This window comes from Scyliorhinus canicula, chromosome 4 (assembly GCF_902713615.1).
Source record: "Scyliorhinus canicula chromosome 4, sScyCan1.1, whole genome shotgun sequence".
NCBI lineage: Eukaryota > Metazoa > Chordata > Chondrichthyes > Carcharhiniformes > Scyliorhinidae > Scyliorhinus > Scyliorhinus canicula.
This window is the reverse complement of record NC_052149.1, coordinates 186,421,694-186,447,468: the sequence shown is the minus strand read 5'-3', so window position 1 is coordinate 186,447,468 and position 25,775 is coordinate 186,421,694. Positions and strand designations below refer to the sequence as shown.

At 50.1% G+C, this 25,775-nt stretch overlaps 1 protein-coding gene across 6 annotated transcripts in view; it reads right to left on the bottom strand.

Annotated features, from left to right (window-relative positions):
• The window catches only part of psd2 (pleckstrin and Sec7 domain containing 2), a 275,923-nt gene that overhangs the window by 168,378 nt on the left and 81,770 nt on the right, over positions 1-25,775 (bottom strand). For all 6 annotated transcript variants that reach the window (XM_038795695.1, XM_038795693.1, XM_038795694.1 and 3 more), the window contains one exon: positions 13,797-14,294. In XM_038795695.1, coding sequence (XP_038651623.1) covers positions 13,797-14,294 — 498 coding nt within the window. The remainder of the gene's footprint in view (positions 1-13,796; positions 14,295-25,775) is intronic.

Below are 25,775 nucleotides of genomic sequence, written 5' to 3'. Positions count from 1 at the left end.
CAGCTCTGGGAAAGAACACCCTACCCAAGTCCACACCTCCACCCTATCCCCATTACCCAGTAACTCCACCCAACACTAAGAGCAATAAAAACTTAGCCAAAACGGAGGAAAACAAGTTGCAGAGACATCACGGGGTTTACTTGGCCTCATTCATGCAGCAGGTCTGTTTACACAGTCACACACAATGACCCATTCAGCAGCTAGACGAGGTCAAACCGACACAATGACCCTTTCAGCAGCTAGACGGGATTACGACAGGCAGTTGCCTCTGAACAATGGAACCAGCTAACGAAGTCAAGATGAGGAAGTCTCAAGCTTGTGGGATATTGTGGAGACAAAGGGACAGTTGCTAAGGATCAGGATAACATCATTAAGAAACCTCTGCCTGTCCATGAGTTGATCATGCAGCCCCATCATGTCTAATGACACATTTCATTGGATCTAGACGTAATCTATATTCTGTACAATTGACTTGTGTCCAGTCGAAGTGGGCTGAGTATATGTCTGAAAATGTATAAATATCAATGATTTGCCTTTGTTCCAGGAAGAAGTACATGGTGTTCCCAGCAGCTTACTTCCCGCTGGCGTTAAAAATAAACTGTTTGACTTTTGGAGCAGACACGAGTGTGTACTGATTCTTCCAGGATTCTTTCCCGCTAACAATGCCATTGAGGAGAGGAGGGACACCTTCTTCCCCAGAATGGGATGTAAACTCAAGCCAGCCCATCTGACCAGCGCCTGGGAGGAGGTGTTAGAGGTGCCAGCATTACCAGGAGGACCAGCACGCAATGTTGGAAGGAGATGAATAACCTCCTTAGGCCAGGCATCCTGGTGGGCCTGGTCCATATTGACGGTGCTGCAGCCTGACGCCCGTCATTTATCACAGCGCAAAAGCACCTGTGTGCGGACATTTGTGAGATCCCACACAGGTCCCTACTCGAGCCCTGGAATGAGCTAGAGGCATAAAATATCAGGAGGGCCATCACCTTGATGGCCACCGAGGGTGTTGGGGGGGGGGGGGGGGGAGGGGGGGGGGTGTTCTCCTCCATCTCCCTGCAGTGTCAGCTGCAGCACCATCTAGCACAGGTAGTGCACCGGCTCCCAGGTGAGCAAGAGTCGGACTCGGCACAGGCGGTCCAGCAGCTCCTCGAAGAACAGGCACCAATGGTATCCGCGTGCACTGATGTGGTGCCTCCTTTGCACCTCCTCCTCTTGAGTCTCACTGCTGACCTCTGCTCTTCAGGGGCAAACTTCTCTTGCGCAGGGTCCTTCTTAGGCTGGGCCTGGTGCTCCAGCCTCCGTGCATCCGCAATGGCAGCAGCAACCAAGTAGATAGCGAGCATACCTGGCTGTACTTTTGCAAGGTAGGGGGGCCCACTCCTCACTGGTATGTTGTCATCCACACTGCACCCCTGTCCCCATCAGTGGCACTGGGCCTCTAATGCGGGGATCCTCTATCCTCACCACAGTCCCTGTCACTACCCATGTCAGCGATAGACTAGGTGGCCTCTGTCCTGTTTCCACCAGTGGGGTCTACTGTGGGTCTCCTCACTGGTGGGCTGTGTGTATTGCACCAATGGGTGGCAACTTGTATAGTGGAAACAGTCAATGTGTGCTGGCAGTCATTTCCATGCCAAGAGGCATGTGTGCAGATGGAAGTGAGCGAGGGAAGTGTGCATTTGTTGGGATCTTAGCTGCAGCGTGATGTTGGGCCTGGGTGTAACACATTGTAACAGAGAGCTGGTCAGATTTCATGGCCAGGATCAGGATGGATGGGAGTTGGGCCACGGTGGATAGGCAGTGCTTGGACGTGCCTCGTGATCTTGAGGGTTGGGCTAGCTGATAGTCTCACTGGTGCGGTTATTACTCTGAGAGGGCCTATGTGCCAGGGAAGGTGCCAAAGGCCACGGTGTATGTGTCCATTGTTTGGGATGAGCTCTGCTAATCCCCTGCTACCTCTGCTATTGGGCTGCCTGTAGCTCGTGGGGCGGTGATTGAGCACATTCACGCCCATACCGTTGATGATACTGCTGGGGTCTGAGGGTTTCTAGAGGGGTTCCACATGTTCAGAGACTCTCTGAGCACATACAGGACAATAGGCAGACAGCAGTGTGAACAGTCCGGAGCCTGTAAATTCACCAAAGGGTTGCGTTTAAATAACATACTGCAGCAGTGGTGGTTTGAGCCAGGCCACCCCGATCCAGAGGGGGGAAAACCACAAGTCCAGAGACTTAGCACCCTGCAAATCCCTCCAGCCCAGGCAGCCACCTCCCTGCAAGACCACCAATTTAGATTTTTCTTACCTTCCCGTTACCCCCCTCAACACCCATGACGCCCACGATGGTGACTCAGCTGCTCACCGTTAACAAGGGGAGGGCAGCTTTTTAATGCTCCGAGGCATGCAGAGCACTCGCCACCTCCGAGATGCATCTGTGGGCTGATGACTGTTAAATGGAACCACTACAGTGCAGAAGGAGGCCATTTGGCCCATCGAGTCTGCAACCGTCTGAAAGTGCACCCTACCTAGGTCCACCCATCCCATAACCCAGTAACCCCACCAAACGTTTTGGACACTAAGGGGCAATTTAGCAAGGTCAATCCACCTTACCTGAACATCTTTGGGCTGTGGCAGGAAACCAGAGCACCCGGAGGAAACCCACGCAGACACGGGGAGAACACGCAAACTTCACACAGTCACCCAAGGTTGGAATCAATCCCGGATCCCTGGCGCTGTGAGGATACAGCGCTAACCACAGTGCCACACAGATACCCGAGTCCTGGAACAATCTGGTGGCGTAAAGGTTTAGCGCTGCAGTGGCCAACAGGAACGGGCATCGTCCTCCTCCTCCAGGGGTGCCCTCCGCGAAGACATGGCACAGGTGCCTCACTGTCTCCCTGCTGAGAAGCAGTCTTCTGCGGCACATGCTGCTTGTCAGCTCATGGAAGGACCAACGACTTCTGTATACCTTGGCCCATTGCTGACCTCCCTTTTTGACTCCCTCCTCAGCCTGATGGGCAGCTCGGTCTTCAGGGTGTGCGGCATCTGGTGTCACCTCCAGCCTGTGTGGGCGTTACTGCCGTCTTTGGTGTCTGCTGCCTTGGCTGCCACAAGCACAACAAGGGCAATCTCCACGGGATCTACACTAGCAAAATCTTTCTTCCTGGAATGAATTGGAGGAGAGAAACCGATAATCAGTTCATCCCGGGAACCCACTCTTACCATGACTGCTACCTGCCGGTAACTGGAAAGGGCTACTCAGCTCCTCACTTTCCGTTTTTGTAAAGGAGTACAAAACGACGCCCGTGTGACCTTCTCACTGGGAGCCGGGTGACTCCCGGGAGGCCACTACATTCAACTTCAATCTCGCTAATGAGATTGAACTTATTGCACATTAGGTTTAATGACTTTCTCGCCATTTTTGGATGAGGTCGAGATCACGTCATCGGGAGCGGGCCGGGTGAATCTCAAAATGGTTCGTGCCAGTGAAAATCTTGATTTTGGTCATTCCTGCTATTCATCCGGTGTGCCCAGATCCGTACCAGGCACAATGCGGTGGCTGAACTGCACCCTCAGTATTTCTGTGTGAAACGTCTGCTCCAGGAGGACTATGGGTATGAGGAAGAGGCCAAAAATTCTTCAGGTAATTTGAGGTTTAGGGCTGGAGTGGGAGTTTGAGAAAAAACATTATTAATTATTGATAATGTATAATACCATTTGGAGTCGTGATATCTAAAAAGAAAATTTAATAAAAATAGTTCAATTCAGTTTACTGTTAGGGTAAACAGATTGAAGCACTGCCACTCAATGGCTTTGTAATGCAACTACACCCCTAAACAATCCTACTTTTGGACAAAATACAGTATTAGAAGGGATTGATGCAGCTTATGTTATGATCTGGATTTTGCATCAAGGCCGCAGGAAACTGGTGCCACTTCTTCTCAGGAATGCACTGGCCAAGAATCTCACAGTGGCTGGTCACTTAACTCAGGGGCTGTCCAATTGAAGAACAGGGGCAAGAAGCAAGGCAGAGTTGGCAGGAATTGATACAATATTTAAGGGGCTGCCAGAAGAAGATAAGAAATAAGAGGAGTAGAACATAGAACATACAGTGCAGAAGGAGGCCATTCGGCCCATTGAGTCTGCACCCTATCCCCGGAACCCAATAACCCCATCTAACCTTTTTGGTCACTAAGGGCAATTGATCATGGTCAATCCACCTAATCTGCAAGTCTTTGGACTGTGGGAGGAAACCGGAGCATCCGGAGGAAACCCACGCAGACATAGGGAGACTCCGCACAGACAGTGACCTAGCGGGGAATCGAACCTGGGACCCTGGCGCTTTGAAGCCACAGTGCTATCCACTTGTGCTACCGTGCTGCCCTAAAGTAGGCCATTCAGCCCTTGGAGCCTGCATCACCGTTCAATAACATCATGGCTGATTTGTAGCCTTATTTCCCTGACTGCCCTCATGACGCTCAACACCCTTGTCAATTAAAAATCTGTTTAACTTGGTTACGTCCTAGTCTCCACTGCTCACTACATCAGAGCTTTAAGAGAATTTAAACACAAAAGACACTCTGAGAGAAGAAATTCCTCTCCATCTCGGTCTTATTTTTAAACTTTTCCCCGGTGAAATTCTTCCATGAGGGGACACATCCTCTCACTGTTTACCTGTCAAAGCCCCTCAGAATCCTGTGGTGGGGGGATCTTCTGGTCCTGCTGCTGCCAATAGGATTTCCCGTTTTATGCACTGTCTGCTGCCTGGAAACCTGCAGCGGGGATTCGCTGTTGGCAGCACAGATGATCCTGCTGCTGGGAACGGCCGGAGAATTCAGGCCATGTTTCAATAAGATCACTTCTCATTCTTCTAAACTTCAATTAATTCAGCGTCAACTTGCTCAACCATTCCTCATTAGACAACCCTTGATCTCAAGAATCAGCCAAATACTTGAACTAATTCCAATAAATAAGGTGACTAAATTTGTACAGAGTATCCTAGCTGTGGTCTCACCAATGCCCCGCACATTTGTAGCAAGACTTCCCTATTTTTATGCTCCATCTGCTTTGCAATAAAGGCCAACATTTTATTTGCCTTCCCAATTACTTGCTGTACAGACATGCTAATTTTTTGTGATTCATGAAAAGAAGGCTGAGGGAGAAGTATTCAAAATCATTTTTAATATAAATTTAGAGTACCCAATTATCTTTTTTCCAATTAAGGGGCAATTTAGCGTGGCCAATCCACTTAACCTGCACATCTTTGGGTTGTGGGGGCGAAACCCATGCAGACACGATGAGAATGTGCAAACTCCACACGGACAGTGACCCAGGGCTGGGTTTTCAAACCCGGGTCCTCAGCGCTGTACTCCTACTGCGCCACGTGCCACCCACGAAGTATTCAAAATCATGAGGTATATGGACAAAGTAGATGGGGAGAAACTGTTCAGACTTATGAAAGGATGGAGAATGAGAATGCACAAATTTAAAGTAATTGGCAAAAGAAGCAACAATGATATGAGGAAAAACTTTATTGAATAATTAGGGTTTGGAATGCTTTGCCTGATAGTGTGGTAAAAGCTGGTTACATTGAAGTATTCAAAAAGAAATTAGACTGTTATTTGAAAGGAAAGAATGTGCAGAGTTGCAGGGTGAAAGTAGGAGACTGGAACTAGGTGATTTGCTCATTTGGAGAGCTGATGCGGGCACGATGGAACAAACGGCTTCCTCCTACGCCATAACAATTCTGTTATTCTGTGATAGGCTAAGTACAAGGGCGCTCAGACCCTCTGTACTGCAGCAATCTGTCGTCTCTTTCTATTTAAATAATGTTCTGCTTTTCTGACAAGGAGGACAATCTCACATTTTCGCACATTATACTCCATCTGCCAATTTTTTGACACTCACTTAACCTATTCATATCATAGAATCATAGAACTTACAGTACAGGAGGCCATTCAGCCCATCATGTCTGCACCGGCTCTTGGATAGAGCACCCCATTTAAGCACACACTTCTACCTATCCCCGTAATCCAGTAACCCCACCTAACCTTTTGGGACACAGAGCAATTTAGTATGGCCAATCCATCTAACTTGCACATCTTTGTACTGTGGGAGGAAACCGGAGCACCCGGAGGAAACCCACGCAGACACGGGGAGAACGCGCAGACTCCGATCGAACCTGAGACCATTGAACTGTGAAGTACTTGTGCTAACCACTGTACTACGGTGCTGCCCTCTGCAAACTTTAACTTCATAACTTGCTTTCCTAACTAACTTTGCACTGTCAACAAAATTGGCTACAATATAGTTGGTCCCTTCGTCCAGATCGTTAATATAGATTGTATATAGTTGAAGCCCCAGCACTGCACTGATCCCTGTAGCACTTCATGCATTACAGTTCACCATCCTGAAAATGACCTATTCATCCAGAATTTCTGGGTGCAATTTAACTAAATGGGAACAAAGTCAATCGGCGAGCGCGTTCAGCCTCATGTTTACCAGCGCTTGCAGCGCTGAGAAACATAAGGCTATAAAATGTGACTTGCGTTTGATAAGTGGCCTCAATGGGGACCACACGTCCGAAGCGCACATAGCCCCTTTTTGTAGAGTGTAGAGGGACTACAGTGAGAGATCTCTATATCCGATCTCCAGTCTCCGAGGCCCCCGAGGCGATCGCTGACCACCCCCCCTCCCAGGCCCCAACGCACAATGGGAGGGTCACCAATCCCACCAGCACCCCCCCCCCCCCAACATCCACGCAGGGCATCCCCAGCTCGATCGCACCCACACAAATATTGCCAGCTTGGCAGTGCTAACCTGGCACACTGGCTGTGCCCTTGCTACCTGGCAGGGCCACCTGGGCTGCTGGAACCAGCCATGCCACGGTACCACCTTGCCCAAAGAGACATGCACTTGGGGGCCCCTGATCCCCTGGGAGACCCCCATGAGTGCCAGTCCATCTGGTCTGCGATTGTGGAGACCAACACTGAAAGGCGCTCGCCCGAGATCTCCAAAGCGAAGGAGAATGATCCCACGCCTTGGGTAACTCAGGAATCTGCACATTAAAGTCAGACTAGCTGTCTGACTTTAATATGCAGATATACTAAAAAGTTCACAATGGGCGGGATTCACATTGCAACGTCTTGCGAGATTGTGTTAGATCTCACAAAGTGTTGCAAGCTGGGTATATCTCGAAAGCCGGGTCTCCCGGCTTTTATCGACCATGCAGCGCTGTGGCAAGCTGCTTTTCAGGCACAGCGTGGCTATTAAATCGCACCCTGCGTTTCCTATTAGTTAACAAGTTCTCTATCCATGTTACTTTCTCAAACTATTCAGAAACACCCTCTGCCTGGAGTTTTCTGTCCAACTGCTATTTTCAACCAATAGTCCTCTCTCTGGCTGCTGCCTTCTGCCACGGAGCTGAACAATGCCTGTAGTAAGAGTAAGAGAGATGTTTTTTAAATAAGAGAAGGAAGACATCCGATGGCCTCTTGATTCAGCAATGCCTTCCTGCAGTTTCTCCTTCAGGCCACAGGGGCAAGGCAGGATGTCTTCCTCCAGGGATAGGAAGAGGAGACCAACCAACCAACCCAAGGACTGTAGAGGAAGTCAGCAACTATGGGGTTACCCAGAGAACTAATGACCTCCTTCAGTCTGCCAAGGGGAGTTACTTTTCCATTTCTGAAAGTACATAAGGATTACAAGAAATGGCCTTGCATTTGGGTGTCCAGGGCCTTCCTTGTGCGTCTTTCATTGCACCTTGCCTGTGGTGCAGGAGTCCTTCATTGTGCATTGCTTAGTTAGCACCCTCCTCCACACCCTCATGATCAGAGGAGGTATCACATCATTATTCAACACCTCCCCCCTCTACAGTGCCAGGTTGTGTACAGCAAACCACCATGACACACGAGACCCTTATTCGGGCATACTGAAATACTACACCAAATTGACCTCAGCCCATGAATCTCATCTTCAGAAGCTGAACAGCCTGCTCAAAGGTGGATCCATGGCAGGTGTTGGGCCTCTTCTCTGCATTTGAGTGTTGGTTCCTCACAGGCTTGAGGCATATCCATCCCAGAAGGTACCCAGGGTCTGGAAAAGCTGTGGTACCTGAACTGCCAAAGTATGCCTGAAACAGGGCAGCTTCATAGGAACCAGGTATCCAACAGATGGATCCACATTTGGTAGTTGCACATCAATTGCAACAAAATTGGGCAGCACGGTAGCACAACTGGATAGCACTGTGGCTTCACAGCGCCAGGGTCCCCTGGATGTATTTGCCTATTCTGCTGCATTCGCGAGTTATGTTTTCCATACTTCCTTCCCTCAATGCTATTCTGCATTAACTATTTAACTCTCTTCCGCCCCTTTTGTCATTTAATCATTCCTGTTCTCCCCATCACAAATCTTTCCTTTTGCTCTTTAGCATTCCCTTTTTCTTCTGCCTCTGCTATTGCTTAAAAGATGTTCATCTCAAACATTTTCTCATTCTGATGAAAGACCAAGGACTTGAAACTTAACTCTGTTTCTCTCTCCAGAGACTGTGCCCGTATTCTGAATATTTTCAGCATTTACTGTTTAAATTTCAGATTTCCAGATCTGAAGTATTGTGCTTTTCCTTCAGAAATGTTAACTCATCTTGAACTCTTATGTCATATTCTATCTCACACAAACTCTCGCTGTCCTAATAACCCTATCCTCATCAATCTCATCAGTTCCCTATCCTCTAAAACATTGATTTCAAAATCGTTTCCCTCATCAATAAGTCCTCCATTGTCCTACCCCTTCCTATTTCTGCAACGTGTGCTCCTACACAACTCTTCTCTTCTGACCCCGGACTCGTCTTCACATCCTCTGCTGCAACTCCAGCCATAGAGCTTTCAACCTTCTTAGCTACACGTTCAGGAATACTCTTTGTTGCGCTAACAATTGCACACAGAAACACGAAACGGTACAAAGAGGCTTTATTACCGTGAGATGTTATTCCCTCAACTGCAGCTGTAAAATGGTCGCTCAGGAGATCTCATGGATATTTATACTGCTCCCTGTGGGCGGAGCTAGCTGGCAGGGGCTTACCAACAAACCTGTAATAGCAGGTACTATTGTACATCCCCTAATAGAGGCACACACATATATATACAATGGTGGATTACCACATTCACCCTCTGTTAAGAATGAGTCCGACGGGGTGACGTGAAACTATAATACATAAGCAGCGATTTATTTATAGAGGGGAGGGGAGAAAAAAAATCAGGTGTCCATCTTGCAACCCAGTGCCCGTCATAGGTTGAGTCTGACCGGTGGTCTGACAGTCCATTGCGAGCGACGCAGCAGCGGTGGCGACGTCTGTACAGGCGGTTTCGGCGTCAATGGCATCGGTGGTGGCGGTGTTGGTGTTGGCCGGTGGCTGGACGACTCCGGGAGCGTGCCGAAATCTTCCATGTCCTCTAGTGTGGGCAGGGGAACGAGGGATGGACCTGGTGGGGCTGATGTTGGGGGCGCCGGGGAAAAAGAGGGTGGCGCGTGGGTGGGGAGGTGTGTGGGCATGGGATCGGCACCTGAGGGAGCCAGGTCCCTGAGCGAGACTGCATCATGGCAGCCGTCGGGGAACTCCACGTAGGCATACTGGGGGTTCACGTGGAGCAGGCGTACCCTGTCCACCAGAGGGTCCGCCTTGTAGAGTCTGACATGCCTACGATGTAGGACGCGCCCAGGAGCTGCGAGCCACGTCGGGAGCGACACCCCGGATGTAGACTTCCTAGGGAAGGTAAAAACACGTTCATGAGGTGTGATGTTAGTAGCGGTGCACAGCAGTGACCAAATGGAGTGGAGCGCATCAGGGAGGACCTGCTGCCAGCGAGCGGCTGGGAGGTTCCTGGACCGTAGGGCCAGCTGGACGGCCCTCCATACCGTTCCGTTCTCCCTTTCTACCTGCCCGTTTCCCCGGGGGTTGTAGCTGGTCGTCCTGCTGGAGGCGATACCCCTGCTGAGCAGGAACTGACGCAGCTCATCGCTCATGAATGAGGATCCCCGTCACTGTGAATATAGTCAGGGAAACCGAACAGAGCGAATATGGAATCGAGGGCCTTGATGACGGTGGCAGACGTCATATCCGGGCATAGGATGGCGAAGGGGAACCTAGCGAATTCATCAACCACACTAAGGATGTAGGTGTTGCAGTCGGTGGAGGGGAGGGGCCCTTTGAAATTCACGCTGAGGCGTTCAAAGGGGCGGGACGCTTTCACCAGGCGCGCGCGGTCTGGCCGGTAGAAGTGCGGCTTGCACTCCGCACAGACCTGGCAGTCTCTGGTGACTGTCCGTACTTCCTCGACGGAGTAGGGCAGATTGCGGGCTTTGATTAGGTGGTACAAACGAGTGACCCCGGATGGCAAAGGCTCTTGTGCAAGGCAATGAGCTGGTCTACTTGTGCGCTGGCACATGTACCTCGGGAGAGGGCGTCTGGTCCGCCTTGTAGAGTCTGACATGCCTACGAATTATAGGTGGAGAGCTCGATTCTCTACCGCAAGATTTTATCGTTTTTGATCTTGCCCCGTTTCGTGTTGTTGAACATGAAGGCAACCGATCGTTGGGCAGTGAGGAGAGTGAACCTCCTGCCGGCCAGGTAATGCCTCCAGTGCCATACCGCCTCAACGATGGCATGGGCCTCCTTTTCAACTGAGGAATGTTGAATTTCGGAGGCATGGAGGGTGCGGGAAAAGAAAGCCAAAGGTCTGCCTGCCTGGTTTAGAGTGGCGGCAAGGGCCACATCTGAAGCGTCACTCTCAACTTGGAAGGCCAGTGTCGCATCTACTGCGTGCATACCGGCCTTGGCTATGTCTGAGCGAATACGGGCGAAGGCCTGTTGTGCCTCGGCCGCAAGGGGAAATTGCGTGGACTGGATCAGTGGGCGGGCCTTGTCCGCGTATTGTGGGACACACTGGGCGTAGTAAGAAAAGAACCCTAGGCATCGTTTGAGAGCCTTGGGGCAGTGGGGGAGGGGAAGCTCCATGAGGGGGCGCATGCGGTCGGGATCGGGCCCCAGTAGTCCATTTTGGACTACGTAGCCGAGGATGGCTAAGCGGTCGGTGCTGAATATGCACTTCTCCCTGTTATAAGTGAGATTGAGGAGAGATGCGGTGTGGAGAAATTTGGCACGGTTGGCGTCATGGTCCTGCTGGTCGTGGCCGCAGATGGTGACATTATCTAAGTACGGAAACGTGGCCCGCAGTCCGTACCGGTCAACCATTCGGTCCATTTCTCGTTGAAATACCGAGACCCCGTTAGTGACGCCGAAGGCAACCCTAAGGAATTGATAGAGGCGACCGTCCACCTCGAAGGCAGTGTACGGACGGTCCGATTTATGAATGGGGAGCTGGTAGTAGGCGGATTGCAGGTCAATTGTAGAGAAGACCCGGAACTGTGCAATCTGATTGACCATATCAGATATGCGAGGGAGGGGGTACGCGTCGAGCTGCGTGTACCGGTTGATGGTCTGGCTGTAGTCCACGACCATCCTGTGTTTCTCCCCAGTTTTAACCACTTGAGCTCTCCAGGGGCTATTGCTGGCCTCGATAATACCCTCCCTAAGCAGCCGCTGGACTTTGGACTTGATGAAGGTCGTGTCCTGGGTGCTGTACCGTCTGCTCCGGATGGCAACGGGTTTGCAATCTGCAGCCAGATTGGCAAAGAGAGAGGGAGGGTCAACTTTGAGGGTCATAAGGCCGCAAATGGTGAGTGGGGGTAGGGGTCCGCCGAATTTGAGGGTGAGGCTCTGGAGGTTACACTGGAAGTTCAGGCCCAGTAAAAGTGTCGCACAGAGGTTGGGGAGAACGTACAGGCGGAAACGGCTGAATTCCACGCCTTGTACGGTGAGTCTGACCAGACAGAAGCCCCGGATCGGGACAGAGAGGGATCCGGAGGCCAGGGAGATCCGCTGGTTGGTGGAATGGACCACGAGGGAGCAGCGCCTTACCGTGTCCGGGTGAATGAAGCTATCGGTGCTCCCGGAGTCAAGCAGGCAGTAGGTCGCGTGGCCGTTGATGAGCACCGTCGTTGAAGCGGTAGCCAGGTTGCGAGGACGGGATTGGTCGAGCGTCATGGAGGCGAGTAGCGGGCGATCGTCCGAAGATTCTGATGCGTAACGGCAGCGACCCGGGTCCCGTGATCCAGTCCCGAGGGGAGGACAAAACGGCGGCGTCCGGAGTACCTGCGGGGAAGAAAATGGCGGCGCCCATGCAGCGCACATTGTGGGGGCGGGGCCAGATGACGGCGACCATGGAGCGCACGTTGCGGGGGCGGCGAAAGATGGCGGCGCCCACTGATCGCACGTGGCCCCGGGTGCTGCAGACGGCGGGGTCCATTGTGCGATCGGCTGGGGAGAGGGGAAGAGGTCGTGCGCGATGGAGGCAACAGCGTGGGCCTGACACACCGCTGCAAAGTGGCCTTTCTTGCCACAAGATTTGCAGGTCGCGGTGCGGGCCGGGCAGCGCTGGTGGGGGTGCTTCTGCTGGCCGCAGAAGTAGCAGCGGGGACCCCCAGGGTGCGCGGTATGGTGAGTAGCGCAGCATACTGCGCGGGAGCGGCCCCAGTTGGGGGGGACGGTTGCGGGATCCACAAGGGGTAGGATGGGTGGGCCGTGCGGTAGGATGAGTGGGCGGGGTAGGATTGCACGTTACGGGAAGCGGCCGTCATAGAGAGCGCTAAAGTCTTTGTCGCTGCTAGATCGAGCGCGGCCCCTTCCAGCAGTCGTTGCCGGATGGGGACCGATGCAATCCCCGCCACAAAAGCATCTCGCATGAGGAGATTCAAATGTTCCGTAGCCGAGACGGCCTGGCACTCACAGTCCCGTACTAGAGGGATAAGGGCCCGCCAGAAGTCCTCAATCGACTCACCCGGTTGCTGGACGCGAGTGGAGAGTACGTGTCTCGCAAACAGAGTGTCCGTCAACTGGACATAATTTTCTTTGAGCAGTTCCATAGCACGGGCGTAGGTCGGCGCATCCTGTATCAGCGGGAACACGCTGGTGCTCAACCTTGAGTAAAGTAGTTGCACTTTCTGAGCTTCCGATGGTGCAGGGTCCGCTGAGGTGATGTAGACAGCGAAGACAGCCAGCCAGTGGTTAAAGTCTTTCCTGGCGTTCGGCGATTGCGGATCCAGCTGCAGGCGGTCAGGTTTAATTCTGATGTCCATGGTTTGCGAAATCTCACGGTAATAAATTATTGCGCTAACAATTGCACACAGAAACACGAAACGGTACAAAGAGGCTTTATTGCCGTGAGATGTTATTCCCTCAACTGCAGCTGTAAAATGTTCGCTCAGGAGATCTCATGGATATTTATACTGCTCCCTGTGGGTGGAGCTAGCCGGCAGGGGCTTACCGACAAACCTGTAATAGCAGGTACTATTGTACATCCCCTAATAGAGGCACACACATAGATATGCAATGGTGGATTACCACACTCTTCTTAAACTCCCCCACTTCGCTGGATTACCCAACCTTCAAAATCCATCCCAAAACCTTCACCAACACTGCTAAGTGTTGTTTTGAGCTGTGTGAATCATTTTGAGAACACCTAGCCTGTAATATTCCATTCATTAAAATTACCAGGTGGAAAATCATAAACTTGGAGTACTCAATTTCCTGATAATTACGCCTGATGTGCTAGGACGGACAAAGTAAAAAATTCCCATTGTTAAAGCAATGTTTTTGTCAATACACATGTTTAAAAGATGTTCAGCATAAAAATTCCCACCAAAATTAGTTTCCACTGAAACTGCTTTTACTTCATCTATTTACCTGATGGAGCTAACGATCTTATTGATGTCATCTTCTAGTTCATCTCTCTCATCGTGCAAACCATTTGGCATGGACTTCAAAGAGGATCTGCTCAGCACATTCTCAGACCTGCTGCTGGTGAGTGAGTGTCTCAGTGGACTTTCAACATGTCCCTCATTCATTTTAGAATGAGGTTCCTGATCATCGCTAACTCCGGCTTCCAGGAATTCTCGCTGTTCAGCAACCTCAACCAGTTTCTGCTGCAGCAGTTCAGGGGATTCCTTAATTCGTTGCTGGATCAGTGGTGTGAGTGGGGCTTCAAAACTGATACAACTATCGGTCTCATCAGTCAGTGATAATACATCCAAAGAATCCAGGCTACTGTATGAGGTCCCTTTCATAAGATCAGATTCCACAATTCTTTCAAATGTAGAGCTGAATCCATCTCGACTATCCGTCACTTGGATTTGTTCTTTTTCTGCAGTTGCACCATTAGCCAGCATCTCTTCAACTATCAACCTGTAAACAGACCAACACAACAAATAGTAACATTGAGTGACATTTTAAACCTTATTTTAAACTTAAAATTAGAATGAATGCATTTACTCTTTCACTGAACAAACAGAAATACTTCACTGAAAGCAAGAAACATTTTGTAAAAGTTATCAGTAATATATCAAAATAAAGTAAAAGAAAATGGGCGCGATTCTCCGCTGCCCACGACGGGTCAGAGAATAGCGGGAGAGCGTCCCCGGCATTTTTCACGCCCTCCCGCTATTCTCCACCCCCCCCCCCCCCCCCCCCCCCCCCCCACGGCCGCCCCACGACACGATTCGCTGCCCGCCGTTTTTTACGGCGAACAGCGATTCTCCCCAGGCCGATGGGCCGCGTTCCCAGGCCTTTACGGCCTGATATCTGATATGGTCAAACACACCTGCTTGCTGCCGTCGTAAAAACGGCCGCAACATGCCCGTTCTGGGCATCCAGGGCCCCGATTGGCACAGCAGTACCACGGCCGTGCCAAGGGGGGCAAGGGCCCGCGATCGGTGCCCACCGATCGCGGGCAGTGCGTCCGTAACGGATGCACTCTTTCTCCCTCTGCCGCCCCGCAGGACCAGTCCGCGGGGCGGCCGAGGGAGATGACGAGTTGGAGCCGTCCAATCCGCGCATGCGCATGCGCGGCTGACGTCATCGTGCGCGTCAGCTGGCGTGACGCTTGGCGCGCGGACTTAGCGACGGTCGCTAAGGCTGCGATGCCGTGGTTCACGGGGCCCCGCTGCTAGCCCCGCCCGGGGGGGAGAATCGGGTCCCGGGAGGGGGCGCGGAGGCTGCCGTGAAACACGGCCAGTTTCACGGCAGCCTTTACGACTCGCCGCATTTGCGGAGAATCGCGCCCCATGTTTCCAAAATCCCCAAATTTATGTGAAAAAAGCACTGATTCCATCAACCTGCTTGTTACACTCTCTAATTTGTGATGCTAGATTAAAGTTTATTGGAAGTCAAATCATTAAGTATGTTTTAAACATCTTGGAGATTAGATTCTGGATTTGATAAAAATAACAATTTTATTCCACTTGCTAGAAAAAATAAATCTGGAAATGTTAAAGGGCGAACTGAATATAATCCCTACAGTGCAGAAAGAGACCATTCGGCACATCGAGACTGCACGGCCCTCTGAAAGAGCACACAACCCAGGTCCCATACCCTGCCCTATACCTGTAACCCCACCTAACCTTTGGACATGAAGGGGCAATTTAGCATGGCCAATCCACCTAACCTGCACATCTTTGGACTTTGTAAGGAAACTGGAGCACCCGGAGGAAACCCACACAGACACAGGGAAAAAGTGCAAACTCCACACAGGTTGGAATTGAACCCAGGTCCCTTGCGCTGTAAGGCTGTGCTAGCCACTGTGCTACCGTGCCGTCTCAAAAATATATATTTTACTAGCTCCTTCCAATCAGAAGAGAATCATTTCTCATAAAAGACATAGAAACGTTTACACGTTAGACCGCGCCTTAAGTGTCATTTCAGCCGAGTTTGGCGAGGGGTTTCTCCCTGGCTCTGTCGGCGGGTACCCCACCGCTATCTAACCAAACCTAGTCACTTCTTTAGCCCCTGGGGAGTTTCTTCCCAGACTAGCCCACACTTCGAATTTTTTCCATCACTGGGCGAGTCTGCACTCGCTGGCCAAGATCGATCCAAGATCGGGCCACCATTTTGAAAGGGTGCCCCAGTCTCTAAGTGAGTTTGAGGGTTCCCCACAGCCCCCACCCACAGGCAATGTCACCCCCACATACATGGGCATTACCCCACAACCCACAAATGGTGAAACCCTGCCACGAGGTCACAGAGGGCCCCTCTTTTCAAGCTTTCCCACTTCCCCTTTCTCACCCCCCCCTTTCTAGAATCCCCACCCTTTACCTCCCCCCCAATATTCCAGAGGCCCCTTCATACCAACCCTTCACTCTCCCCACCCCCCCACCCCCCCACCTTTATGCCCTCCCATCATCCATTCTTTCATGGGCATGGCCCCCTCAGGCCCGGACCCTTGGTAATGCCATCCTGGAACTCATACACCCTGGCACTGTCAGCCTGGCATCATGGCAGTGCTCCTGCCAGCCTGGAAGTGTCACTTGGGGACCTTGGCAGTGCCAGGATGGCAGTACCACTGTGCCAGCCTGGCAGTGCTAAGGTAAACTTGGGCCAGGGAGAGAGGAAGAGGGGCACCCTGCCCTGTCCCTGACCACTCAGGGGCCTCCAATGGCTTGGGAGACTCCTCCAGGTGCTATTCTGCCTGGTCCACGTTTGCATGGATCAGTACTAATTGGCGCTTGGCCAAAGGTCTCCCTGGGGTAGCCAGTTGATGCCGAAAGCAGGTTAGATCCGGTGTCAGCGTGGTCTTAACCGTACGACACTGGGTCCCGGATCTGGTTTGATCTCGCGAGGTGCAAAGGCCGTCGGGAAGCCTGGGGAAGGCCTCTCCCAGCATTTACCGACCACGTCCCGCTCTGATTCTGGCGGGATGTGGCCGGTAGATCACGCCTACAATCTTACGAATTGAGATCTATAATTACAACAGAAAATATTTCAGTTCCAGGCTCCTGGGGTTCTGGACACATCTTTAGCTATGTGAGGGGAACTTGTTCAAATAGAACAGCAGCAGTCTGGGTACACCACACATGAATCACTCGTGTCGCGTCTTTTCGTCCGACGTCACTTCGTCCAACGACACTTCGTCCACGTCTTTTGGTCCAACGTCTTTTTGTCCGCACGTCCTTTGGATCCAGCGTCTTTTTGTCCAATTATCCAATTACAAATTTAGCTGGACTTACCTGGTGATTTTTCTTAACTAGAAATAACTGCAAATTATCTTCGATGTAGTGCAGTAACACAGACAATATTTGACTGTTAAGTGCATGAAACTAGATAGTATTTCTGAACGATAAATGTCAGCTACGACCAATCCATTTAAATTAGTAACTACGAAGCACATTCCTAAATCTAAACCCGGTGACAAAAACTTACTTTTCGTTTTATACATGTTTGTGCTGTGGATTGAATTGTTTTCGCTTTTGGCATCCGGTGTCAGCTTATTTCTATTTTGTCCCAACAGCGTGTGCTGCTGCGCGAAGATTATTAGTTTCTCCATTTCGCCTGTGAACTTCTGTTAAATGAACGTTTGATAGTTCATTAAGGGAGGCATATGCAGGGTGTACTTGACTTTCCGGTGATTGACATTTTAAAATATATCCATCATTTGGGGCACTGGCGCCTGGCATATTTTAATGCAAAGGTCTTTGCAAAATGTGAAATGACAGCTTTGCGTTTCGCAGATATTAAACTGATTGTCGGAAGGAACTTGGTTCCCGTAAGTACACTAACACAGCAAAATCTGAATCAATCCGTACATGATCGGAATATACATTATTCAATATAAGATTTCAACCCTCTGCTAGGTAAAGTGCAAACACCCCTCTTGTAGAAAACACATACGAAAGGTGTATCACAAGGAATGGCGTGATTATGACAAATTGCAGCATCGGTTTTCAGTGATGTCCCCACTGCTAGTTACAGAGCCGGATCAAATTTAGACTGAGTAAATGTTCTGTTTATATAATCCCTATTTCAATAATCCACGCAGAGATCAACTCTGGCAATATAAGTCAAGTTACAAAAAGTCTTTGATGAAAAAAATCATCGGACAAAATGACGTTGGACCAAAAGACGTGCGGACAAAAAGACGTTGGACCAAAAGACGTGGACGAAGTGTCGTTGGACGAAATGACGTCGGACAAAAAGACATAGCACCGAATCACTGGGCGCACACAAGTATTAAGAGATGGAATATCCTGTTCCAGCAGCTGTACAAGGATTGCTAGTCACCTTTAAGAGGGAACTAGCAACAAATTTAATTTCTGAAGCAAAGCCGAGGAAAAAAGCTGCCATTCCAAAATCCAGTTGTAGAAGTGCTTCTGCAGGAGAGGCTATGGAGAAAGTTGCATCATTTTGCAAAAAACATTCCAGTCAAGAATATTATTTGATCAACCAGGATGAGTGTCACATTTTTACGTTTTTACTTCAGATAATCACTCTTTATATTTTATTCTTTGGCTCAACATCACGACAGAAGACAGATGCTCACTCCTTATGACCCCTAAAGTACATTTTACTGTCCAATACCGAGGCAACAGATAGCATGCTCAGGAACCATAGAGAAAACCCTCATCGTCATACTTTGAGTTATGGTGATATCTGATGTCCTCACATAATTTACCTTGGCCTCAGAGGGCAGTACATCATGATTTAGGCAAATATGTGACAAACAGTTTTATTTCACAGTAAATGCATAAGTGAAACAGGGGCAACATTAGTAGATTTACAGCACTTGCAGGCTTAACTATCCCACCTCCAAAGAAAGAAAATTGTACCCGGTGTGCAAAACTGCAATGCAAACTCAACTAGACATATTTCCCTAAATCAGCATTTTCCAAATTGAGATCCGCGGAAGCCTGGGGTTCTTTGGGACTCATCCAGGGTACCGCGGTGGGTCTAGCCATTTTAAATTTGAAAAAAAGTTGTCCTTCCAGCTTGTCCAAACAAAGCCAATTTTCACACTGTGTTGACTACTGATGGGCTGTGCCTATCAAGAGCTAATGCACTAAGAAGCCAGCCTCTGGTTGTACGCTGAAAGCTCCCAGAAATAGCATTAAGCAGATTAATTGTTTTAGTGATGTAAATATAAATCACATCAAAGTAATTGGTTCCCAATTCATTCAGGTATTTCTAAGTGCTGTGAGAAGGTTCTATATAAACGTAAGCTCTTTCATAATTTTGAATGCACATTATGTATGTTGGGAAAATAAAAGCCAAGTCAGTCAGCGGCAAAAGCAGGGCAAGGGCGAAGGCAACTGCACGGCGTAGCAGGCGGCGGAGCGAGGTAGGCCGCAGCCATGTGGCGGAGAGGAGGTGAACCTGGAGGCCGGGGCAAAATGTGTGGAGCGGAGGCCAAGGCATGGAGTGAGAGGGAGGTGGGAGTTCAGTGGGAGAGAAAGCCGAGTGTGGGTGAGGGAGAAAGAAGTGGGAGAGTGGTTGGGAGAGAGAGGTGTGGTGCTGTGTGTGGGAGAGAGAGATAGGTGGGATGTGGATAGGAGTGAGAGAGAGATAGGTGTGTGTATGTGAGAAAGAGGGATGGGTGTGGGAGGGTGTATTTGTGAATGAGAGAGAGGCGAGCATGTGCGTGTGGGCAAAATTGGCCATTTGAGAGACTTAAGTGTTCACGCTGGGACTGAATTGAGTGGGGGAGAGATGGGTGTGGGAGGGAGTATTTGTGTATGAGAGAGAGAGGGGACCATGTGTGTGTGGACAGAATTCTGTTTGAGAGACTGGGACCGAATTGCGTGGGGTTCACATTCCCGTTGGGGGCACTAGTTCCGGAGCAATTCAGCATGTGCTAATGAGCCAACATTCTGTGAATCTAAAGAATTCTCATTCCCGCCAGCGTACGATTCACAGTGGCCAGAATTGGAGCTTGAAAGCTTGATGTGTAAGAACTGGTTATAAGCACTCCACTCCCCAGACACACGCATTCCAGCCAAGAAATTGGCCCCACGGAGAGCAGCACCACGCTTCGTAGATGCTGAATTGGAACGAATGCTGAATGTGGTGGAGGCGAGGCGGGACGCCCTCTTCCCCACGGTGGGCAGGACGCTACCACCCTTGGACAGCAGGTGGTGGCAGAAGTGGCCACTGCTATGGGCCTCACCAGGCAGACTGGCTTGCAGTGTCGCAAAAAGATGAACAACCTCCTTAGGTCAGCACGGATGAGCCGCCACCTCTGCCCTTGGCATCATTCTCGTCCCTCAGCCCTCACCACCCCCAACCCTCGAGGCCAATCAAAACCCATGCCTCCATCTCCCTCGCATCCCATCCTGCACCAAACCCCAACACCTGTATTGTCCTCTTTGGGCAGGTGCCTTGCACGTTCAGGCCACCAGTGTAACTCCACTCATCTCATCATGTCCTTTATGTGTCCCCTAGGAAAAGACGACCCATAATCGGTAGGAGCAGGAGAAGATCGGATGGAGAGAGTCGTAGCTCAGGGCTCTCACCCCCGCCAAGCAGAGGGCGATGGAGCTAGCTGGGGAGGTGGAGGAGAGGGCTATGTCCCAGGCGGAGATTGGCATGGAACAACCAAGTGAGCCCGAGTGCAAAGTGATGTTCTTATACCAAATGAGTTACCGCTGTCTCCCAGATCACTCCTTCCCGGGATCTCACGTGTCTTGTCTTTTGTCTTGCAGGATCACCAACAGACGAAGCTGGCCCGTCTGGGGTACCTCGTCCCCAGCCATGTCCCCAGCAAACCCCTGACGACCAGTCCAGAGAGGACACCACCCTCTCGGCAATGTATTCACCTGCACCCTCCACCACCCCAGCAACTATCACCTCGGTGGATCATCTCAATAAAGAGGCTCCTGGCTCACCATCTGGCACGCACTTCGCACATGTGGAGGTAGGGACACACGTGGGAGCGGAAAGTTGGAGGGCTGCCCGATCTCAAGAAACAGCTGTAGTCCAGACGAGTGTATAGCTTCTGGAAAGGATAATCCCAGGTTTTACGGGGGGTGGGGGTGGGGGGTTCAGCAACCCTCCAGCGCCTGCAGGTGCAGTCAGAGGAATCCAACCCCCTTTAAGCGCAGGAGGCGGCGCCAACAATGTGTGATACCAAGGCCAACAACAGTGAACAGGTGCCGACCGCGGTGGAGGCTTTGGTTGAAAAAGTCACAGCCATAGGATAAGGCACCCCAAGGCTTGGGGCACATTGTGCGGTCAATGGCTGGGGCTCACGACAATGGAGCCCTGTCACAGGCAGCCATGTAGCTAGCCCACACGGGCATTGCTGCAGCACTCCAGAGCTTGCCTAGTCACAAAGGGTCGTGGCTGAGGGCGTCGAGAGCATTGGCTGGGCGTTGACTTACCTGGGCCACCCACAGAGGGACCTGGCACAGTCCCAGAGGGAGTTGCCACAGTGTCAGCAATACATAATGGAGGCAATGAGGAGAATGCCTTACTCGCTCAAGGACATGTCACAGTCTCAGTGCTCCATGGCTGAGGGCATCGAGATCCTGGTTCAGACGAGAGCGGGCCTCCAGGATTGGCAGCGCCAGGTGACGGTGGAGTCTCTGGCGTAAACTCCAGCCTCACCTACTTCCCATGGAGTAGCCAGGGGGCCATTGAGCACTCCAAGGGAGGAGGAAGTGATAGGGCCCGTGCTGGTGAGTCCCACAGTGGAGTTGCTGGAACACCTCAGTGCTTCTGAAGCCCCCCCCCTCCCCCCCCATCTAACATTGGCGCATCTGATGAGCAGTGGGCAGAACAGGTTGGCACCTCGTCACCTTTGACACCTGAATGACAGGCGGTTCCAACCAGGTCCAGACCCTCCAGAGGATGGCCACCAGAGGCATCAAAGGTCAGAGTGTAAGATACACAGCATGCCACCTCCGCGTCTGATGTGCTGTCCTGGATCACACCACGTAAAGTAATAAGATTAGACACCAGTTAAGTTGGCACAGGTGCAGCACATAGGTTAGAAGTTAGAGGTAGGGGTTAGAGGTAGGGATCAGGGCACAACACTGTCAATAGTCACGATTAAAACCTTATGCACGAAAACTGCAGGGCCCCCAGGACAACTGGACATTCCACCTGGGGTCACCCACAGAGGCAGCAGGAAATGGGGCCAGAAGTGTGAGGTGCCTTGTAGGACAGCTTACCCAGTCAGTGACCCATCACCGCTCACCATCTCCACAGCTGCCCACCCCAAAGGATATATGGACCCGTGAGATGGAATCGCCAGCAGACATGCAGGGAGCACCCAGGCGGACAGTGGAATGTGACGCATTTGAAAAGCGTGGAATTTTAAAATTGATGCGCTTTTTGACAGGGAGTCAATATAAGTCTGCAAGCATGGGGTGATAGCTGAATGGAACTTGGCAAGATTAAGGACAGCTACTGAGTTTTGGTTGATCTGAAGTTTAGACAGTAGAATTTGGGAACAGCCAGGAATGCATTGTGACAAAGCATGAATGAAGGTTTCAGCAGCAGACAAGCTAAGGCACGGAGGAAGGCAGGCAATGTTATAGAGGTGGAAATGAGTGGTTTTATTGATGGTGCAGATACGTGGTTGGAAGCTCATATCCGAGTCAAATATGACAGTCTGGTTTAGTCTCAGTCTGATGCTTGGCAGAAGAATGAAGTCGGTAGCTAGGGAACAAAAATTGGAATGAGGACAGAAGATAATGGCTTCAGATTTCCCAATATTTAAATGGATAAGCAATCTGATAATTCAGCAACAGTGGACCAGTCAAGTGAGCTGGTGCTGAGGTAGAGCTGAATGTTGACAGGGTCGATGTGAAAACTAATGCTATGCTTTTGGTTGATGACGCCAGGGAGCAACGCGTAGTTGAGAAATAAGAAGCAGCCAAGAGTAAATCCTCAGGATCCACCAGAGGCAATGGTGCGAGAATGGGAAGAGAGGCTGTTGCAAGTGAAACTCTGGCTACGATTAGAAAGAATCCCGTTGGAGCAGTCCCGTGCAGCTGGATGACGGTGAAAAGATGTTAGAGGATGATGGTGTGGTCAACCATGTCAAAGTTTAAGAAGAACGAGGAAGGATAGTTTACCTTTGTCATAGCCACACAGGATGTGATTGGTGACTTTGGTAAAAGCTGTTCAGTACTGTGGCAAGGACAGAAACCTCATTGGAGGGATTCAAACAAAGAGCTTTGAGAAAGATGGGCATGAGAGGTGATAACATGTACAAATGATTTGAAGAGAGTAGGGAGGTTAGAAATGAAACAGTAGTATGCAACAATGGTGAAGTCAAGAGTCAATTTTATTTAACAGAGGGTGATAATGGCAGTTTTCAAGAAGAGAGCAAGAACACCTCAAGAGATAGAACCATGAACAATATCAGCTGAACTGGGGACCAGAAGGTGAGTCTAATGAACAAGTTGAGCTCAGAGAGGAGAGAAGTGGAGACAGGGAGAAACTCAAGAAGGATGTAAGTTCAGAGCAAGGGCAGGGAAGTCCTTTCAAGAAATCAGTTTATATTTTTCAAAAAGACACACAAATTTGTTTCAGAAAGAGTAAATATATTTAAATGAAACACACAAGATGCTTGTATTTCACAGAATTACTTTACTCTTAGGTGCCTGATACAAACAAGTGCTCCTGGTGGGCACAATTCCATCTCAGGAAGGCAAAGTCAGAGAATTGTTCCAATATCTGTTCTGGAAAAGTTTTTTAAAAATTCATTCATGTGGGCATCGCTGGCTAAACCAGCATTTATTATCCATCTCTAGTTGCCCTCGAGAAGATGGTGGTAAGCTGCCTTCTTGAACCGCCGCAGTCTATGTGGTGTTGTTTGGGAGGGAGGTCCAGGATTTTGACCCAGCGACAGTAAAGGCACAGCGATCTGAGTTTGCCAGGTCAATGCCAGGTGGGCCGTCCAGTTTCAATCTTTATTGACTTCTTTTAAGCGAATTGATACAACTAAATGTCTTTTTAGGCCATTTTAGAGGGCATTTAAGAGTCAACCAATTCGCTGTAGGCCTGGAGTCAACAATCCCCAGACCCGTTAAGTAAGGGCAGTAGATGTCCTTCTCTGAAAGACATTGGTGAACTAGATAGGTTTTTGCGACAATCGTGAAGGCGAGAGTAGACATCAACGATGAAAGTCAACGTCGCGTCAAGTGCACCAGCCTTTGGCCATCTCAGGAAACAAATGCTGGATGACAAAGACCTCCAACCCATAGAATATTTACAGTTCAGAGGGAGGCCATTCAGTCCATCAAGTCTGCACCGATCAACCGAAATAGCACTTTACGTAAGCCCACTCCCCTGCTCTAGCCCTGTAACCCCACCTAACCAGCACATCTTTGGACATTAAGAGGAAATTTAGCATGGCCAATCCACCTACCGTGCACATCTTTGGACTGTGGAAGGAAACAGGAGCACCCAGAAGAAACCCACGTAGATGTGGGGGGAACGTGTAAACTCGACATAGACAGTCACCAAAAGCCAGAATCCCTGCCGCTGTGAGGCTGTGCTAACCATTGTGCCACCGTGCCACAAACCCAGTACCAAGCTCATAGTCTTCAGGACTGCAGTACTATTTGCTCTCCTTTATACATGGACAACGTACAGCAGACACCTTAAATTCCTGGGTAAATATTACCAGCGATGCCTCCACAAAATCCTGAAAATTCAAAAGCAGGATAGGCATGACAATATGAGTGTCCCCTCGAAAGCCAACATCCCCAGTATTCGAGGCACTGGCTGTGGTTAAACACCTCGGTTGAACAGACTACATCATCCGAGAACAGACTTCGAGAACAACCTCTTTATTCCAAGCTTCATCACAGTTACCAGGAGGGCAGATGAAACTTTCAGGGATGTCCTCAAAGCCTCATCAGAAAAAATGCAACATCTCCGATGATTTGTGGGAATCTCTCGCTCAAACTGGAGATCTGGAAAGGTGCCAACCATTTCAAACAGCTCTGCCAAGACCAGGTGGAGGCTAAGTGCAAACAGCAGAAGATGGATACCAAAACTGAAGCAACCCACCCACCTGTCTCATCAAAAACAACCTGTTCCCACTGTGGCAGAGTGTGCAGATCCAGTATTGGATTTTTTAGCACAGTGGCAACACAGTAGCACAGTAGTTAGCACTGCTGCATCACAGCACCAGGGTCCCAGGTTCAAATTCCGGCTTGGGTAACTGTCTGTGTGGAATCTACACGTTCTCCCCGTGTCTGCATTGGTTTCCTCCGGGTGCTCCGATTTCCTCCCACAAGTCCCGAAAGACATGCTGTAAGGTTATTTGGACAGTCTGAATTCTGTGTACCCGAACAGACGCCGGAATGTGGCGACTAGGGGCTTTCCCAAGGAACTTCATTGCAGTGTTAAAGTAAGCCTACTTGTGACAATAAAGATTATTATTATTATTGATAATAATCACCTCAAGACCACAACTCCTGAGTGGAAAAACGTCATCCTCGGTCATGAGGGATCACTTAAGAAGAAGAAATTGCCAAAACATGCAGGCAGGAAAATTATTATTTAAGTTTAAATCTTTGACTCGAGATAAGAGGGCACTGGAGACTGTGGTTGGAAGCAATAAAAGGGATTTGAGATAATGATGAAGAATGAGACTCGCATTATCCCTTGGGATCAGGCTCCTGGGTCATTTGATAAGATTTGATTTGATTTGATTTATTGTCATCCTCCGGTGAGCACGACATATGCTGCAGCACATCAGGTGGAGGCAGGGGATCCTGAGGGAGCAGTCTGTCAGAGGGCTGTCCGATCCCAGGTAACAGCTGCTGCCCAGACAGCGTTGCGCTTGTGGAAAAGATGATCCCCTCACTGATGCAGATGAAGAGGCACAGCCAGAATATATATAGGAGGGGGTGTCAGCCACTTTCCAGCACCTGCTGGAGG